This window comes from Larimichthys crocea, chromosome XII, assembly GCF_000972845.2.
Source record: "Larimichthys crocea isolate SSNF chromosome XII, L_crocea_2.0, whole genome shotgun sequence".
In the NCBI taxonomy this organism is placed as follows: Eukaryota; Metazoa; Chordata; class Actinopteri; family Sciaenidae; genus Larimichthys; species Larimichthys crocea.
The window spans coordinates 295760-316695 of NC_040022.1; the positions used below are offsets into that span (position 1 = coordinate 295760).

The window sequence follows — 20936 nt, forward strand, 5'->3', positions numbered from 1 at the left end:
CTGCAGTGCCCTGCTGTTGTTCATCTCATTGACCACTTGCTAAACCCAGTGCAGCAATTGTCCAATCGTAGCCTAGTAATTGTGACTATGTAACTATTATTTTGTCCAGTTATATGTTACATAAAAACTCAGTTTAGGGTAATGTTAGTGGCTTTTATTGGATTTGGGGAAATTGACTCTCCAGCAGCCCAAGCCAGCGTTACCAAAGATATGTGACATAGGCCTGTAACTTTAGATTCAGCCTCTTAAGATATCATGCATGTAGCCATCAAGTCCAAATTTAAGACCCTTTTATAAGGTTCTTTGTACTTTGTACAAAAAACTGATGGATTTCTAAAAAGTCATTGAAGAAGTTAGAGGACAGTAAGAGGACACAAAACACAAAGAAACAAAACAACATCGGATCTTTTGACAGGATTTATTATTCTACAATCGAAAACATCACAATACACATTTTCTTATTGGTAAACTATCTCACAAAACATATTCTTACTCTTCGTTTGCAGTATTTTTGCTGTTCTCTGCAAGTAAAAACTGTAAATTATCTTCAGATTATTACTTGTTGGTTAGCGTGCAAGCCCAGCTGAGATCAAAGCGGAAATGAGGTCAAGAAACAACAAATTTTAACCGTACTTATAGCTCATTGGATTTCAAATTTAATGTCAAGTAGCCTCAGTAAGGCTACAGATTGCAAGAGAAAAGGGATGTAACAGATATCAATATGAGGCAAATCAGTGAGCATGAGAGGAGAATGATAAAGAAAGCATTAAAGACAAGAGAGAGCAAAAGGATGAAGAGAGAAATTGATCTTCAAGTAAAGAAGAGAAGAGGAAAATGGTAGTGCAAAGAGAGAAAAGCCTATGGAGAGGGGTAAAGGTCAAGAGCAAGGAAAATGAGGTAGAAAAAAGACAATGAGGAAGAAGGAGAGCTGGAGAAAGGTCAGAGGAAAAAATAAAATGACAGATGAAAAGGCGTGATCAAAGAAAAGGTCGGAAAGAAAGAAAGGAGTGAAGGAAGGACAACACTATTTAAGAGTTGGTACACTTTTAGGCCAAAACTTACTCCACACTGCACAACTGATACAACTGTATGAGCGGGTGGGTGGAAGGTTAAACAAGTATTTGATGATGTAAGATATATTTTTGGACCTTATTTGCATGTTTTCTATTGCAACTCATATATATATAATTTTACCCCTAAACACATAAACTTCTCTGTGTATATAATCATGGAAATGGAAGACTCCTATAGACTTGAAAAATATTTATATATGTACAAATGAAGCAGAACATAACCCCTGTATAATATTTCATAAATAGGTAACAATGACATGACATTTCTCATAAACTACGCAACATAAACCCTATTCATGTCTAATAAAGTAATTATCACACACCAGTCCATCAATCAACACTTAATATAGGATAAATCCATATTATATGGAACAAGATATGAAAGAGAAAGATCATCACATGCATGCATAGTATAATTCCTTATAGTCCTGATCTGGAATTTTTAACACCAAACATAACCATAACGAGTAACTGGATGATGGTTATGTCACCGGTTATTAAAACGCTGAGAGCGGACCTTCACGAGGAAAGAAAACGTGGTTATGTTTACATGTGTGTTACTGTCGATGTGCCTCATGTCTCTCGAGTTGGTGCTGTTTGGTCGGGTGCAGATAGAAAACTCTTAGCTTCCGTCTTCGCCACAAAAAAAAAAGAGAGATTTCTTATTAAGATTTAAAGACTTATATTAAACGTATCTGAGTTATATGCATGTGCGGTTACACACTCACTCATTCACACACAGGTTGACACAGCTGTCGAGTGCTATTGAATGCTTCAGGGTCTACGGTTTCGCATGAGAGTTAGGCGTGATTATCATTAGGAGATATTTACACTCTTGACCTGAGCAATATACAGCTCTACGATTGTGAACACACAAATTATACTTCATATTTTACATCATGTAAATAAGAGGACAGGACTGCAGAGTCAGAGCCAGTGGAATTCCCCCAATAGTGAAAGAGCTGGGAAGGATGTTGTGTGTTTGTATATATATAGATATATATGTACTTTATATAGTATACATGAGGGTACTGTATGTGCTGATTAAAGAAGGGGAAAAACAATCTTGGCCTGTGTAATGGACCTACAGTATATGTCTTGTGTGCCTCCAGGAGCGAACATTTCACAGTCATTGTCCGCCTTGTTACGCTTCACCTAATAATTCCAACCCTCAGTCATGGATTGGACTGTATGGCCTTGTGTGTATGTGCGTGTGTGTGTGTGTGTATGTGTGTGTGTGTGTGTGCGCAGTACACAAAGCTAGTTGGCATCATAGCCAATGTAATGCGGTTTGAAGCTGGAAGGCAGATTTGCTGAATTTGAGCTGAATTTGAAATAATTGGCTTCATCCAATGAAGCCTTATAAACACACACACACATACGCACACACCTAGACACACACCAGCACCACACACAAACGTTCATACGTGTGTTCTGGCGTACGGATATTTTTCAAAACGTGCACACAAACACAGCACCAACACACAGATGGGTTATGAGGAAGAAGTGCAATATAAATAATTGAGAAAAAGCGGCATTACTGTTATTATTGCTGTTTGTGAAATCGCTCCCTTGGGGGTTGTCCAAGCAGCTTCTCATTCACTGTGTGTGCATCTGCATGTGTGTACGTGTGCATGCTCCACTGGTGACTGCCGCATTGCCAACCCTGTGACACCACGTCATACTAGGCTCCCACTGAGGTCTTGTCAGAAGTATGGATTAGAGCCAAAACCAAAAAATAATTAAATAAATAAATAAAAAGAAGACGACAACAGGGGGATGGGAGCGAAGGGAGAAAGGAGAAGGCAAGAGCCAAAAGAAGGAAAAAAGAAGGATGAGAAGGTTTGACAGGCTGTGAAGTTTGCTCATTAGGCATATTCCTCTGCGATGGCACTGTGTGAGAAGCAGCACTTTCCCGGTGCAGCTCATGACAGTGTACAGGCTGGCTGAAACAGGCAACAATGGTCAAGACACACAAACCGCACTGATACACAGTGCTCCTCATGGTGTATGTTAAGATGGCTAAAGCCAGCACAGCTTTGTTTAAGCGGCTGCAGAACTATAGATGTAGATGTGGATGCATTTTGTTAGTTTTTAGGATTTTACAAAGTGATGAGAGTAACAAGTTCAAAATGTACAAAACTGCTAACGTCATGATGATTTGGTCCACTCATGATCTAAAAACATTTGCTTATCTAGAAGCAGCTTCCTGTTTGTTTTGGTCCCATCTCTCCGTGTAGAATCATAAAGCATTTCTCCATGTCTGGACAGAGGACAAAATCAGGACTAGAAGCAGTGTGTCATCTTAAAAATACAAGGACAATGCTGCTTTCAACATTACTCGCGAACAGCATTTTAACTGCACCAGGCAAATCACACCTGGGATTGAGACTGCTGCTTGTATCCTCACATGGTTTGGTTTGAGATGCCACAATAATGTAGTTAAACTCACTAGAGAACGTATCACAGCACTTCAGTGAAAAAAAAAGTGTAAATTGGTTAGGTTTGTTGTAGCATTTAAGCCGACTTACGCCATAAACAGAGCATTTGGTTTGCTAAATTCTAGAATAATCATGGCATAAAATTAAGAAAAGGGAGTAATTGTTGAGCTGGCAAGCAGGACAGGGGTAGTGTGGTATTTATGGTGTCTGGGCTGCTCATATCATTGTAATACATTGTGTAAATAATTGGTCAGTCATTTGAAATTGATATTTTCCCATAAATCTAGCATGTGAAGCTTTTATCCTGTACAAAAAGCACATTTTGACACAGAGAGCATTTTTGATACAATACTTCAAAATCTTTGGTATCCAGTCTATTGTGCAAGTTTGGTGTTTTGATACCTTTCTTATGCTGAAGTATTGGACAGACCCTTTTATGGCCTAAAAGGAAAGCAGACATTTAGTGAACAAACACAAAATAATTAGACTTTTAGTGCTAGTTTGTCTCCTTATCTGCTCTGAAACCTCGTTTTCTATCAGTCCATCAGACGTGCGTTAATTTGCAGGAGCCACATATTCAGGGTTAGTGTAGGAGAAGCCGAGGAAATCGTCCTGGTCCAGGTTCATGATGACAAGCTTGTCGGTCGGTGTCAAGTCCACCGGCATCTTGGTGAACTCCTTGTCAAAGTTACAGGTGTCCCGACGGTTCCGCTGCAGGTGGAGTTTGTGAGATTATGAAGGAGAGAGGGTATGAAGGAAGGGGGAATGTATGTGAAGAGGGGTAGGATGTATAAAAATGATTGGAGGAGAATGGGATGGATTGGAAAGAAGAAGAGAGACTTTTAGATAACATTTAATACAATATCATCTGCATAGAAGCGCATGTCATCTTTATTTCGCCCAACCCTTTGTTTGTTAGAGTAGATTAAGGGTAATTCAGTTACACAGTCTAATTACAGTTTCCATACAAAAGCTTGAAGATTTTTAATGCAACTGTATAATGGTCAAAATATTATTTATGTATTAAGTATTTATAGGAAAAAAATCTGCATTTTGGGAAATATATTTCTTTGCTTTCTTGTTGTGAACAAGGAGAAAGGAGGCAGAAGTTGATTAGCAGACTTTAGAACTGGAAAAGTACATTGTTCAAACTAATTATAGTTATTAATTCATTTTTTTGAAAAGGCAATAATTGTACACACCTGTACATTGCTGATGTAAGCATTTATTAACATGAATCATCATCTCTTTGTGGCTATGCAGGCAGCTGTCATCACTACCACCCAGCATATTATATTATATATTTTATGCCTAGCATAAAATATATCATATCATATGAAGTGAATTTGAAGCACTGTTCTTCACTTTTATGTTACTACCATTTATTTGTCACCTGAACATCCAATCTCTCCAGCGACGTCTCACCAGCCAGTGCTACTTTTTTTAAAAACATTATCTTTATAATGCCAGGACTGTGGGTCACAGAAATCAGGATATTTTTTGCAGCTCAAAAATGAGCCTCTCCTTGTCCACTGTGACAGGTACAAGACTACAGAAGACATACTACACCTGACAAGAGAAGATGTGGGTACAGTAAGCCGAATGAGCTCAGCAATGCTGCTTTCCTGGAGTTTCAACAATAGAAATGAAAAATAGACAGTAGTGTATTCTGTATGCCTGATTTGCTGGTACTGGTGTGTGGCAGGAATAAACACAACACCTCCCTATTGTCCTGTCTTTGCTGTGCTGGTCCCTTTTGCTTATTCTATTTAAAATCAGGTCTCAAACTTGTTGTGATATTGATTTACTACTGTTAAGAGGCACCTGTATGAATAATATCAGATAACAGAAAGATAAAGCTAGAGATATATACAAGGATAGGATGACACAGAAAGAGAAAGCCAGATGTCCCGTATCTTATTTCCAGAGATGAAATAAAGTACAAGGAAAGTTTCAAAATACCAAGAGGCGGCAGGCAACCCATTTTAGAAAGACCTCAAAACAAAAATATCACATTAGTATTAATATATTTGTATCTGTATTAAATACTGTACATTTAAGGATAAGCTGGGAGAGGAGGTGTGCAGAGAGCGTCAACACTTAGACGAGAGACAGATGTTAAGCAACATGAATCAAGACTGGAAAAAAAAGGGAGACGGGACAACAGTAACAGTGACTTTATGTAGGAGGGAAATCTGTGTGTGTCTGTGTGTGCATGTGTGTGTGGTAGTGGAGGGTTTCTCTGGGGCAGGACATTGTTAATGCACTGCTTGGCTCAGTTGGTGTACGGATGGAGGAAAGAACAGAGCGAGCGGGGTGTTAAAGATGGAGCGGTGTGCGTTGGTGAGGGGGCACGTTAGATGCAGTAAAAGGAGAGCGGCTGCCATTTGATTCACTGACACACTCGCACGGTTGGGGATTTAATTCTTGTTGAGGGCTACCCGTGTTATATGCATGCATGATGCTGTAAGGCGCTGTGGGTAAGAGCGAGCATTAAGGGAAAGGTGGGGAGTCGTATCACTGTATGCCATATATGGCCTGTAGGATGTGCGATTGTTTGTGTGTTGTCATGTGATTTTAAAACTCATGGAGGAGGAGGAGGAGGATTGGTTAGGGGGCATCCATATACTTCATGTCCAGGAAATACACACATCTTATCCAGTGTAGATTAGGCGTATACACAGAGAATTATACAGTAGATTAATATTTTAATGTAATTATCATGGTCTGCCCTCTGCACTGCTCAGCTAATGTTTATTTGTCTGAGTGCTCTATTTCTAGATCTCTCCAGCACATAGTTCATAATAAACACCTGCGTGGGCAGGTCCTTAAAGCCCATGAGGTCTGTATTCATAATGGGCTTATCGTAATTACGAGTTCCCAACATGTTGCGTTCACATCAACATCTAAAGTCATAAATAGGACTGGGAAAAGTGGGACTTCTCTGAAAGTAGCCAAAGTACATTGTTCAATATCCAAACTTAATGGATAGAGTGTTTAATTGTTATGGTGCATTATTAATTTTTTTAACTCTCACAGGACGTTACCATGTGAATCTTTCTAGTCTCTACCATCATTTCGTATGGTACGCATCAGTAGGCTTTCCTCTCTCTGCTTGCTAATTGAATAAAGAAATATTTATTTTCTATTTACCAGAAATCTGGTAAAAAATCTGACTTTAGAACTGGAGCACAAACCTTCTGCACTTCTAGCGTTATTTATCTCTTCATTAATTTTAAGAACTGTGTCTGAGATGCGGCGTGATAAGGGGCTCTTTTGTATTTCCTCCCTGTTTTTTTGGTTTGAACTTTTTATTACTGTTCACTGGAAACTGAGGTGACCAGAGTCCTCTTGCAGAAAAATAAATTTCATTGGAAAATTTTTAAAAGCTGATAAAAGCTTTACAATTTCAGCGATAGATAGATAGATAGATAGATAGATAGATAGATAGATAGATAGAAATCCACAACCAACCATAAATACATCTAAATACATCCACAAATTTGAGCACCATGTACGTTTGAAAAACACAAACAGATAGTCCAACTCAGCGAGGAAGTGGAAGGAAAGAGGTGAAGACAGGAAGAGACAGGACTAAAGAAGAAGAGAATCTAGTCAAGGAGACATTACAATGTTGGTCCAACACTTCTGAAGGTAGAAAGTCGATACAAGCTCGTACATCACAACAATGCCTGTTTCTACTGTTTGTCAAGAGTGAGGCAGAGGAAGGTGGGGGGTCAGACACAACCAGAGAGACAGAGAGGGACAGGAGAGCTTTCAAGGATCACAGGAACCACAAGCCAACGTTGCGTCTCCTACCTTCATCTGCCAACTCTCCCATCGCCTGAGAGGAGCTCCCTCCATCCACAGGGACACACCTGCCACAGCTGGCCCAGATCCACCTCACGTTCCTGGGCATGATATCCACTAGAATGCCTCGTTTCAAGAGAGGCACTGATACAAAACTCACACAGATGTGGATGTGATTTACTTCCCAAATTATATACCGGAGATAATGGTTTTGTTATTTTTAGATTTCGTTTTATTCAACCCCGTGCAAGAGTCCACAGATACCAATATGTCATTTTGTTGAGATGTGTAAAGAAGGATGCACAGGACGTTAGAAATATTTTCATTTAATGGAGGTGGGGCAGCCATGAGTTTGAATCTTTCACTCTGTGTAAACATCTCATAGTTTCAATGAAAAGAACAAACTGATACAGAATGTACATTATATCGTCAGACGGTGTGGAATAAGATTATTCAAATAAATAGCACTGCTTAGTAAAATTTACTGTCTGCTCTGCACACTAAGTTATTTATAATGTGGATAGTTAGACATACTCCCGCTGTCAAGGTTTGGATAAATATAAAGGAACGGATTAAACAGTGTGTTTATTTACTCTAATGTAAGATGCAATTGTATCATGTCTATGTAAGCTATTGTGCACAGAGGATAATTAATTATTGTTAATTACTGTTTTTTGTGGGGTTAAGGTGAGCCCTGGATGCTATCAGAGTTTTATGGATGTTACTGGATCTGCCCTGCTCGTATGGATGTGTGGAAGACAAAAATTGTCAACAAATATGTAGGCCAAGTGGGAAAATTGGGCAATATTAAATAATAATCTGGTCTTTTTTCCTAATCGTGTTTTTAATATTAGCACTAACTAATGCTGCCAGTAAGGATGCTGAAATTCCTCACACATACAGCTTTGCCTTTTAGCAAGATATCATGTATGTAGCATGTGCATGACTAAACATTAAAAACATCAGCCTGAGGGTGTTTTCAACCAACTCATGAAATTATCTAGCATGCTACAGCTGATAAAATCTGCTCACAAACGCTGTTATGTCAGCGGACAATGTTGATGATTGAAACAAGTGTGCAGGGCTTTTAAACTTAAATCTGATGGGTGCTATCTATCAGTGTAGATTCAATACAGCATAGTGTGCCAACATATGCTTTTATTATCATATCCTGAAGGAATATTCTATGAATTTTTACTCATCCATGTCAGCACTCGCTATTGCTAATCGATATACTGTCAGACTAAATGTCACTCAACTCATGCCTCGCAGTTAAGGCAGTTTATCTGACTGGAAATATAAACACACTCATGCACCGAGAGATGTGTATGAGTGTGTTTATGTTTCCAAAACCCTTGTAAATTCACTGTGTAAACTGCCCAAGACCGTTCAGGCAGTTATTTACCAAAAATACACATATAAACTCACACTCGCACACACACACACACAGCTGCCAGCCATGTAGGCCAGCTCATAATGTGTTCCATCTCAACACGCTTCAATTGCAGTCAATGCTGTGAGGCAGAGAGACAGAGAGAGAGATATGGAGAGAGGACGAGATGCAGCAAAGGACAGGGAGTGAGATAAATATCAGTGGCCCTTGGTATAGATGTATAGATAGAAAGCTTAGGATATACAGTAACATCAGGGCAAACACACACACACACACACACACACAATCGTTGTGTTCCAGAGGCACAGTTTTAATAGAGAAACATGACTCTGAGTCTTTAATTTAGACTTTCCCTCTTTACACCTCCCTTCCCTCTCTTCCTCTCCTCTTCTGCTTTCCTGCTTCTCCTCTCCTCTCCACCTCTCTCTCTCTCTCTCACACACACACACACACACACACCCCATCTTTTTTCAGTAACGAGAGGATTAGCGGGAGACGAGCCGATGTCAGCTGAGGATGCGGGGGAGAGTGGGAAGCACAGAGGAAAAGGGAGGTGAAGAGGAGAGGAGGGTGAATGAAAGGCGGTATCGAACGCTGACCTGTTTTGGGCTGATAAGCGCAGGCTGCTTTGTGCTGAAGCCACTGGCTTTAATTTGGGGGGCCGCAACATTTGGAATTAATTATCACACACACTCCAGCACTGCTGCGGCTTACTGTGTACATGGCTATTACATCCACTCCAATACAAACTTTATACAGCTTATGTGCTGGAACTTACTGTTACACAGGAGTTTGTATTGCTGTTATGATAAATTTACATAAAATACAGCTGCACTACAATGTTAGTATACCGTTATACAAAGAGCGATGTGGGGTATGGCTTCTGTGAATAACTGTTCAGGTTATGGGCAACAAAGCGACAGGAAGACGTGATTCTTTCTCAACACTAAAACATGAAGAACAGCACGAGAACGGAACTGAATATAATTTATAAGATGGAGGTTCTGCCTGTAACAGACTTTTTTCACAGCAGCCATTTTGACATGACATAGTAAACACAGGTGTTACCAATGACTCTAATTAAGGTCCCATTATATCCAAGAGATATTCATTATGAACATGTTTTCTCATCTACTTCCCTCTAATTAGTATACATGGCTGATGATCTTTCTTTTGGTTATAGAAGAGTGTGGTGTCTTAATTCAAAAACATTACCGTTCATGTAGAGGTGATAACCAAGCACTTCATTCTGTGCTCACACATATTACCGACGGTTACAGTGGCAGAGACTGCTGACTAATCCAAAGTAGTTTAGTGCCACATTTATGTGATGTGACTGAGCTTGTATATCAGAGGGTTAACTGCTCGTGCTACAACAGAATGTTGTATATTATTTTTTATGAAACACGGGACATGGATGTAAAATAATAAAAAATGTGTAAGCTGTGGACGGTAAAAAAAAACATCTGAGCCAAATGTCACACCGTTATGGTCGCATGCCTTGACCTTCCGCCCCGAATATAAAGAACTTAAAGGTCGTCTCAACACGTTTGACTAACTTCATCAAAGTTTAACCTCGCTGGCGCAGTTTTTCTCTCCCCAGCCGTGGATATTGAACCATAACCAGATCACATTCCCACATTCCCATTCCCAGTGGATGATTGTTGTAGATGTTGCTTTCCATCATCCACCATGGCTCAGACCACGACTTCCACGGTTCAGAACCTGCATCTAGTTTGCGCACACCCTTGTAAACATTATACCGTACTTGGGATGGTAAATGGTGCAAGATACAGTAAGCCCTATTAAAAGTAAATGTGCAGCTAGTAAGAGCAGCAGCAGCAGCAGCGGCTTGACTACAGTGGATTGGGAGCAGCTTTAGAGGCGGCGTGAAGCGGTTGAGTGGCTCAGCAGGGCTGTGTGTATGTAGGCCGTGTTCTGCATGTTATTTCCTTGAAGTCATCAGACCTACGCTCCCCCATCAGGGAAAGGCTCTTATGATAAGTGGCAGCCATGAAATATGCACAGCCTGTCGTAGCCGCCTGCCTCGCTTCACAGAGCCTCTCCTTTGCTTCCTCGTCCCCTCCCTTCCTCCTTTCCACTGTCCCTTCTTACTACCTCTTCCTCTCTTCTCCTCGTCGCCTCTCATTGTGGAATTGCTTCTCTCTTCTTCTCTTTCATGTGTTTTCCCTCTCCCGTTTGCTCAGAAACTCCTCGTCTGTCACCCTCCATCACTCTTATCTCTCTTTACCTCCTTTTCTCTATCCACCACGGAGATTTCTTTTTTTTTTTTTTGAAGCACATCAAAAACATACACAAAGAACATCATGTGAACACAAACAAACATCCCCTAACACATCTTTTAAATCCTTTATTTTCGGTATGCCTGTTTTTCCTGGAAAACAAAAACAAAAAAAAATTTGGCACATGGAAAGCAATGTGAAAAGCATTTTTTTTCTCTCTCTTTTTGATATATTTCATTATTTTCACATGTAGCGCACACAACAGTAGCTCGGATCACACTTTTGAAGCAGTGCTGACACAGAGAACATGAATCACCCTAATATGTTAAATGTATATAAATCTAAACTAATAAAAAGGTAAAACAAAAGCATTTTTCATGCAGAGTTCATTTTGTTTCTCCTTCAGAAGGAAGGAATCATAGAAACAAAACACAAATCCTGGAATAATACTTCTCCTCTTGTCCTTTGCAATACTGACCACATGGTGTATAAATATATGGATATATCAACATTTGACACAGCTATATACTGTATTTGCTCATGTATAAGTGTATATTTTTGTTGTTATAATACAGGAGACACTGACTGTAATAAATACCGACAACGGAGGTACGACACAGATAATGGTTTACGTCGTCGAGTCATAAAAACACACACAGTTGTCGTTACTTTCAATCTCATAATCGTGGACGAGACGTAAAAGCTCTAAAGCGGCTCTTCCGTGCTGAACAACTCATCAAATGACTTCACGTAACAGGTCTCAATGCCACCGAAAAGCATCCAACATATGCATTGCATTACGGAGGGGTGGCGTGTGAAAACATTGAAATCAATGATGAGGCAGCTAAGGGGGAACTGGCTTTCTGCTCTGAATTCTGCCATTCCCAAAGGGATCAGGCCTTCGCTCCCTCAGCTTTCTGCTAACTCTTTACCATCTGTCCTACTGGTCAGGAATAAGCAGAAAATTAGTTCACTTGGAAAATGATCCAACTGGCACATTTACAGACACGGTAACACTTTCTGTAAGGAGCATATATATAGTGCATTATGGGGACATTTATAATACATTATAATGCATTCATAATGCTTCATGACCGCTCTTAAACACACATAATGCTTTCTGATGCACTACATTCAGTCATGGAACATTATGGATGTACTGTAAGGCATTATAAATACATTATAAATGATTATAACTGCTTCGTAACGCACTACAGATGTGACCTCATTAAAAGTGTTACTGAAATGTTGATTACTGTTTTTGTCCGTAGAAATAAATTTAAAAATTAAATTAAACATAATTTGCTAGTGTCCTGCAATTTTTGTTTTACTTTAATTTTTCATGACCTGTTGGACATGTTTTAATTTTTCAAATTTTTAAAGAAAATTCTAGTCAAACTGTCTCAACGACAGCAACATCTCTAACTGGCCATTTGTATATGAAGACCTACTGCCTTCTGCATTAACGTAGCAACAAATATTTTAGGAATCTGAAGTCAAAAATGTCCTATAACCGTTCAAGTGAATTAACCGTATGATATTATAGCATTATTCTTCGTTTCCTGCAGAGCCTGTGTAGACAACTTCATGCCTCTACGCCTGATAAACACCACAACCTCTCTGTGATAATGAGGAGTGTGATATGAAGAAGCACTTCCACACAACATTAGCTGCACTCATTTAGTACATCGTTCTCTCTGAGCCGAGATAAATCTCTGTACCAATATGCCGTATATCCTTTTGTATCTAAATTAATTACAGTTACATTAATTACAGTTCTAACCTGAGCCTTCTGAGTGTCGGTTCATTACCACATCTGTCTTACTGTCAACAACATTATTGCTAGCTGGGAAAAAAAACAAAAGACAAAACATACCCACACCACATCTTCCTGCTTCAGAAATCCTAGCTTTAACCTGTGTCCACATTTGCTGCTGCTGCTGAAATTCTTATTGCGCAGGCAGATGGCTACTTGGAAAAACACCAGTCACAGTGAGATGAGCTTTAAATCCTTCCCTGCAATCCATTAACCAAAAAAGTAAACTGGACAAGTTGAGCTGCACAATATATTGGTTTGCTTATCTGTATGAAATCCATTTTTCTACCACAACTTTTGTGCCTAGGAAACCTTTCAGACACTCATGTACTTCACTTGCACCCTGAAAGCAGGAAACTGGATTCAATTTTAATTTCCAGACCATCGTACCCTGCAAAGGATCAAGTACTGAAATCGAACCATGTAGTACTGAATTTCAATGGTGATTCAAACATGAGGTTTAAGACTACACTAACTTACGCACAACTTTCATTAAGACTCCAAGTAAACACTAACAGTCTCTAGTATCATTATTCGCTTTATAAGAAATCGATTGTTTTAATTTCACTAACATGCATTTCTACAGGAAAGCAGCTTTTTCCTTCACTAAAGTAAGTAAGGTGAGCATACCGGTGCTGCTGGACATGAAGGGGGTGTGCAAACAATCACCTTACAAACAAATGTTGACACGAGGCCAGGCAAGGCGCTGGGCAGTTATGGACATACATAACCAAAATGCAAACACAAATGTGCGTTTTAAATACGCGGTACTCGTTCGCACACATATAAAACATACATGTGCACACACACATACATACGCTGTAAACAAATGCCCAGGTATCGGAATCATGCTTTTGTAAAACACAAAGAAACTAACCGCTAGTCTCTTTCATTGCTTAAATACTAGATAACAGAAAATCAGAGTATAAGAAGTAGTATTATCTATCTATTTAACTGACTCAAAGCCTATATAAGACTACATTTCCCAGCAGCATTTTACCATCTTGATCCAAGACACAGAAAATCTAATATTTCCATTGTCTCATTGAGTAAAAACATACTCCATGTTTCTTTAATACATGTTTTGAACAACAGCCACTCAATGGCGGCAGAGATAAGATGCTAAAATGCTGCTGGGAGACAAGAAGGGCTATTATTGATATAGAAACTCATGCACAAGTATGTGAAGCATTCCAGTTGTTTTTTTTTTTGTTTGTTTAGCTAAGATAAGGATAAACATACAGACACTATTATTTTCATACACTGAATAAAAAAGCACACCAGAATTACAGGCCGAACTCAAAATGCGCCGGAGTAGCCGAGGAATGACTAAAAGAAAAGTTAAATCACAATTTCCACCAAAAGAAGTCAAAACATGAAATGCTGAAGATATGTTTTATGTGAATGACGCAGTTGTGTACTTGTGTGTGCTGGAGGAATCAATTTTTGTCCTTAAATTTTGGATTTCATGGACTTTTGAGGGTCACCATTAATTTCTAATCCTTAATCTGACGATGTCTGGTAAATTTAATACAAACACTGTTCACACTGTCTGCATCTCAAGCTAAAAATCATCCCAAATGTGAAAGCTTGTGTTGAATGACTAAGTCAATAGCTAATGGTGACTACTAACATGTTGATCACCTAAAAAGCATGGAAATATACTGGATTTGTTTATTTTCTATCTAAGTTCTTGTACTTATGAAGCTGCACATGCATTTAGGCCATTTTATACTGCACATGGACCCTCAACACATCATCCAGCTTACAGCAGTGTGAACAATAAATGTGTGTATATGTGTTGTGATATGTCTGTGTGTTAGTTTAAGTCATGGCTTTTAGGTTCCTGTGGCAGCACAAATCATTTCAAGTTGATATGTGTGTGTGCATGTGCATGTGTGTGTGTGTGCGTGTGTGTGCGTGTGTGTGTGTGTGTGTGTGTATTCCAGGGGTACACAAGGTTGATACTAAGGAAACTGATTGTGTATATGCTGCGTGTGTGTGTGTGTGTGTATGATTCCATGTGTCCGTGCATGAGCTGAAATCAAGCCTGCTCGGCGGCAGTGGTGGTAGCAGCATTTCCTGGGAACTCTGGGTTGATAAAGGAGAATCCCTGGAACTCGTCCTGGTCCAGGTTCTGAATCACTTCCTCATCGGGAGGGGTCAGCACCGGTGGGTGGCGTGTGAAAAAACGGTCAAAGTTCTCCGCATCCCGTCCACACTGTTGAGGAGGGTGGGGAGGGATGAGAGTACAGGGGAAGGGGTGGATGGGGTAAAGGGAGGAGTGGGAATGGAGAGGAATGGATGGATTCGGGTGGGGTGGGAGGGGCAGAAGAAGAGGAAAACAAAAGAAGGGGAATGGTGGGTTGAACCAGGGTGTGAGATGACATTACTTGAACATGGTTTCAAATATCAGAACAAGTTGCCAGAACTTGGGGTGCGCTTGGTTCAACTCTCTTGTGTAATTTATTATTCCTGTCAAAATGATACAAAAATACCACTCTCAGGAGAGGTGAATCAAGCACGCCTCAGGTATACGCTTTCCTTTTTGAAATATTTGAAACATATTCCATTTTTAAACAGAACAAGGTCACTGAAGTCTCAAACGTCCTGTGGCGGTGCACTACACTGGACTGGTGTCCGTGCAAAAGCGCAAAGCGAGGTATAAGTTTTTGGGTCACTCGAAAAGCATCCCATCATGGCTGTAAGTAAATAGCCAAAAACAAATTTTCCTTGGTGTTTCATCATAATTTTTTTGGGTTGTAATACTTTAATTGGAATTTCTAAATCATCATACGAGAAAAAGGCTCAAAGCCATGAGACGAACATGGTGTAATTGTGGGTTAATTGTGGGTTAATTATATGCTGCAGCTGTGGAGACATGCTGAGATGTGATAAACCAAATCAGACAAGCAGCTCGTATGCAAAAGAGCACCGGGAGTGACTCAAAATCCCTTTAAATATTTGCTCAGAAGCTGCACAATTTGAGATATTCTGTGTATGACGATCATGTTGAAATCACATCTGTTAATTGAAAATGTATGTTCTTACTCTGATATTCAATCAAAACTCCAATTATTGTGCAATCTATATTAGATTTGTTTTCTGTGTCATCATTCATATCCTCGCTCTGACCACCGGGAACCCAAAAAGAGCTTTTATACCCGTGAGATGTGCGTCCATCTAAGTACATAAAACAAGTTATTAACTTGAAAACTATATTTTCCCGACAGTGTGCCTCACAGGGACTTTGGGCTGAGCTATTCCCTTTTTTCCCCCCCTCCCCCCACCCCTTCTCTATCACTGCACTGAGCTTTAATTAACACAACAAGGATTCAGTGTCCTCTGACAACATCACCCAGAGGAAAACTACAAACTCATTAAATCTCTGTAACTCGGAAAAACCAAATGAAATTAAGCCAGACTGTTTATAGTTTGGGGAAATATGTGAAATGAGAAATACACCAGGGTCAAATAGTATTTGCAGCTAATTACTCGCGTTTGTTTTAACCTGTTTGGGGAACCAGATGGGTAGAATTTGCCATACGGGGAAATAAAATAAGTGGCACAAAAGTTTAGAAGCAGTACACAACACCTCAGCCAGAGAAATGACAGCTGATGTGGTCAAAAAAAATTAAAGGTCAAATATGTATTCAATACCAGGATTTTGATTTTGGCTGAACTATGAGCCTTACTTCCAAGAATACAAGAAAGGTGATGGAAAACTTTGGTTTTGGCTTTTGGTTTTTGAATAAATGCTGTTGTTTCCTGTTAACAGTAGTGCGTGCACTCCAGGACAGGTTCCATTTGAGACTGAGCACCAGAGCATGCAAATAAAACAGAAACAAACATGAGAAAACTGTGAACACAGAGAAGGACAAATAAAAATGTGCAAGGACAGATGGGTTGATGCATGGCAACAATAAACAACGAACAGATGGATGGATCGATGGAAAGATGTAGGGATGGATAAATGGATTGACAACAGATTGCTTGATGGACAGATAGATGAACAATAGTAACATAAGACAGTGGCTGTAAATGAAAGTCCAAAGGCGATGGCATGAACGTTCTTTATCTGTTGGATGAATCAATAAACCGACTGGTCAGTCAACCAGGCTGTTAGTTGGTCGGTCAGTCAACCACACATTCAAAAGCTCATCTGATCAACCATCAAACAGACTCTTCAAAAAGGCGTTCGCAGGGGTGTGAAACCAAAAGCAGAGCATAATCACAAACAGTTAGGAAACCAACTTTTGACAAAAGTGAGGCTTGCCACTGCAACCTCAAACATCCTTCATAAACAAGAGGAATGAGTCGAGGTGGTTTCTATGAGAAATACAGATCAGCCTCTCCTCAAAACAATGCACACAAAGCTTAAATAAGTCTGATAGCAGAGCACCAAAAGAAATGATTAAAGCAGACGCTAAAGTCAACCCTAAACTTTTATCCTCAAAAATCTCAACCTTTATTTGTCCTCTGAAAGAGGAAGAAAGAGACAGATAGAAGGCGACAGCGCAGAGAGGTGAAAGACAAGAGATGTTAGAAAGACGAGATCAAACAGAACGAGAGAGGCCGATACGGAAAAAGAGAAAAGAGACGAAGAGATCAGACGACATATGTTAGTAGTCACATCAGAGGACTCTCTGCAGAAACAGAAACACACCTCAGCGTTAAAACGCAGCTAGGTCCTAATGGTGACCTCTAACATCCACACATGGAGATCATAGATACAGACGCATAAACACAGGAGCATGCATACACACTGCAGCATTACTGATCCAGCCTAGAAGACACACACACACACACACACACGCATACACACAAAACCCCAGTGGGCCAAGACAGCTGCATAAAAAGCTCAACTCAGAAAAAACTCTTAAGCAGCAGTCTGGCCTAAGGCTGTGTGAGTGTGTGTGAAATGAAATCATCCTGACTCCAGTTCTGATCCAACTAATTTTGTCGTAGAAACAAAACAAAAAAAAAAACATCACAGCAAAGACCACACACACACACACACACACACACACACACACACACACACACACACACAGTTGTTTCAGGTCACCGTGTGGACGCATTCCCCTTGAGGTTTACTCTAAACTCAGTCCAACCCCGATGAAGACAGAAACTATTTCAGCTCATGCAGAATGAGACTGCACCAAACTGGGGACACAGATTTTGTGTTTTAGTTCAGCAGGAACCGATGAAACGAACGTGAATTTAAATCAAGTCTCCAAAATCTAAAAAAAATATCCACCACCGTTGTTGTAATCAATCTTTATCGTTTGTCACCGTATTCTTACTCATGACCCACATTCATCACTGCATCTTCCTCATCATCGTCTTCACAATCACCATGATCAATATTTCTGATACTGTTATCACCACCACCTCTGTCCTCATCACCACCACACATTCGTCTCCGTCATCATCCTCCACACTTACCTGTGTGCATTGTCCCATACAAAGGAGAGGGGAAGAGACAGAAACATCACATTGAAAGTGAAAAGACGAGTGAGATAACAGAAACAGAAGAGAGATAGTTGTTGAGGGAAAATAGAAGAAGTTAGACTGAAAGAAGGGAGCTAAATGTGTCCTGCAACCATGACGAAGCGTCGTTTAAAGGCAGCATCTACCAGGAGGTTAACCTCTTACAGGATTAAAGTCCTGGTCTTTGCTGTGGTGGGAGAGTAATTAACCCCTTTGGCCACTCGTGAATGTATCTGAGGTCGAGTCGGGTTCAGTTGGGGTCAGACTTACAGCTCTTGGTTTGAATGGCGGCTGCACCTCCTTGTTCTCCAGTTTCTCCCAGTCCATGTAGCGGAAGAAGCTGTGGTCCCTGATGTCTCTCTCACCCTCAGGACCACAGCCCAGTCGTTTCGCTGGATGCTTTGTCATCAGCTGGACAGACAGAGAGAAGAAATTTATTAAATTAAAATCCTTTTTTTTTTTTTTTGCACAAATTGACCTTTTGACCTGGTGATGGTGGTACATAGAAAGTGACAAGATCACGTTACGTTTGGTTACGTGTGTAATTAATTTCATGACGTCAACCCAAAAGTTGTTGAGACATCTCACTCAAAACCTCGTCCTCATGCTTGTACGTTAGTACTACATTTCATGGTAATCTATCCAATACTTGTTAAACCAACAGACCAACATTTCCAATAAAAGGAAACCTGCAAGCATGATTGAAAAGTGCCTTTAATTATCACATTTTAATGACGTGTGATGTCTTCACTCGTCACATTTATATAAACCAAGCTGTAGGCATCATCCTAAACTCTAAGACAGGTCTGTATCTGATCTAAACTCAACAGCGTGCTGCTGCAGTGCCCCAAATTTCCCCTCTGGCATCATTAAAGTTTCATTTCATTTATTCCTGTCTCTTTTCCTCAGTGTTCATGATTCCGTCCTTCATTCATTTCTGTTCTAAGCCACCGAACCACCGCCCGCAGATAAATGAATAACTGTTGCTTTTTTCCTCTTTTACCACAGCAGTTTTTCCACGGGCATAATTAAGGAGCGTTTACAATGTCTGTCCACACAAAACCTTAAGAAGAACACCAAGGCCGGTGACGTCAGCGTGTGTGTGTGTGTGTGTGTGTGTGTGTGTAGGTGGGGTGTGCCTCCCTCAGGAGAAGCAGTCATAACTCATTACATTAGAACTAAAATAACATTTTCCACGGGTCAGTCAACCTTACACTGCGCATACACGCACAAACACTGCTCAAGATATAAGTGCATGGGCACACACACACACACACACGCACAGACACACTTACTGATCCATGCACACGCATGCCTTATTTAACAGCTGTGCAGTAAATCAACTGTTGAGTTCAGAATAATAAGAATAATAATAGCAACTTAATTTTACAAGATTCTGCCAACAAATCTGGTGGCTTTTTTTTTTTTTTTGTGGCACCGTTACAGCAGCTACTTTCCTTTGAGGAGAGTCTTGGTGGATCTGCAGTCTTCCTCACTGCGGCTGAGAACAGAACGTCCAAGTAGACCACAAATATATGGCATATATATGTGAAAATGGCACGGTTTACTTGTTCCGGTCACTCAGCACTAACGGGCTGCGTTCACCATCTGGCTAAAACTGTTCTTACCTACAATCATGGTGTGTCTTTTTACTTTCAAGGCTTAATTCATGCAGGCTGGGAGGTAAAGCAAACACAGTATAATGTCACTATTTTTATGATGGATAATTTCATCATTTTCCAAATTACCAAGCCAGGTGCCAGGACATAAAAAAAAGGTCTCATACTAGTAGTTTGAGTTTGTGGCTCTAAAGGTGAAACGCAGAAGCAGGGTTTTTGTGTTTATGCAGATCAGGTGGTGCAGTGCAATTTTAGGTCATATTATAGCATAAAATTGCAAAATATTATGCAAAGAGAGAACTCATTGTCGCCTCGTGTAGTTTTTACTGTGTATTCACATTATTACTGAGCTTGTGCATGCATTCTCCCTTATTGTGTATGTGTATGTGTTGTGAGAGCTCTGCTATGAAAACCGAGCTTCTCGCTTCTTGCAGTGCAGAACACAATGGGGAATAGCGGCGGAAAGAGGCTGTGTGTGTGTGTGTGTGTGTGTGTGTGTGTGTGGGGTATGTGTGTCTCTGCATATGTAAGGACACACATGCACAATTACTCTTTGCTGTAAAATCATGTGAAGTTGAAGACATGTACCTTACACTATAGCAGTACAGAACATATTGTAGTAGCAGCTTAAGTGTGTGTGTGTGTGTGTGTGTGTGTGTGTGTGGCCCATTTCTGGCTATGAAATATAGATGCTGGTCAGGGTGGAAGCAGGGGAGTGGAAATGTCTCTGATCAGTCGCTTTCCACACACATGTGCTCACAGGCCTGCCCACTGTATGAACTCTGTACTGTGCATTAGATTTTAGGAATTCAACAATTTTTGATCTGAATTACACTAAAGGTAAGACATAAACACAGATAACTGGTGATGGGATAAATATTTTGCAGCACCTAGAATATGTGTTGAACGTGTTGGTGTCAATCATTCATGTTAACCAGAGCTTCTTCCCAGACTTCAGCACAGTATCATCATTTTACACCCGCAATAAAACTGACAATAGACTCACTTACTAACTGTTTGTGAGGGGAATCTTCGATTCTAGCACGGG

At 40.1% G+C, this 20936-nt stretch overlaps 1 protein-coding gene across 2 annotated transcripts in view; it reads right to left on the minus strand.

The window, feature by feature from the left end:
- Window positions 1-406: 406 nt before the first annotated feature.
- prkcbb (protein kinase C, beta b) overlaps window positions 407-20936 on the minus strand; it is an 84470-nt gene continuing 63940 nt past the window's right edge. The window contains exons 16-17 of one of the 2 annotated variants that reach the window (XM_019274926.2): window positions 18540-18680; window positions 407-4225 (exon numbers count right to left, since the gene is read on the minus strand). In XM_019274926.2, the coding sequence (XP_019130471.1) occupies window positions 4070-4225; window positions 18540-18680 (297 nt within the window). In that variant the 3' untranslated portion in view covers window positions 407-4069. Of the gene's footprint in view, window positions 4226-11073; window positions 14998-18539; window positions 18681-20936 lie in introns of those variants that run through there. The other variant, XM_019274925.2, reaches the window with a different exon arrangement.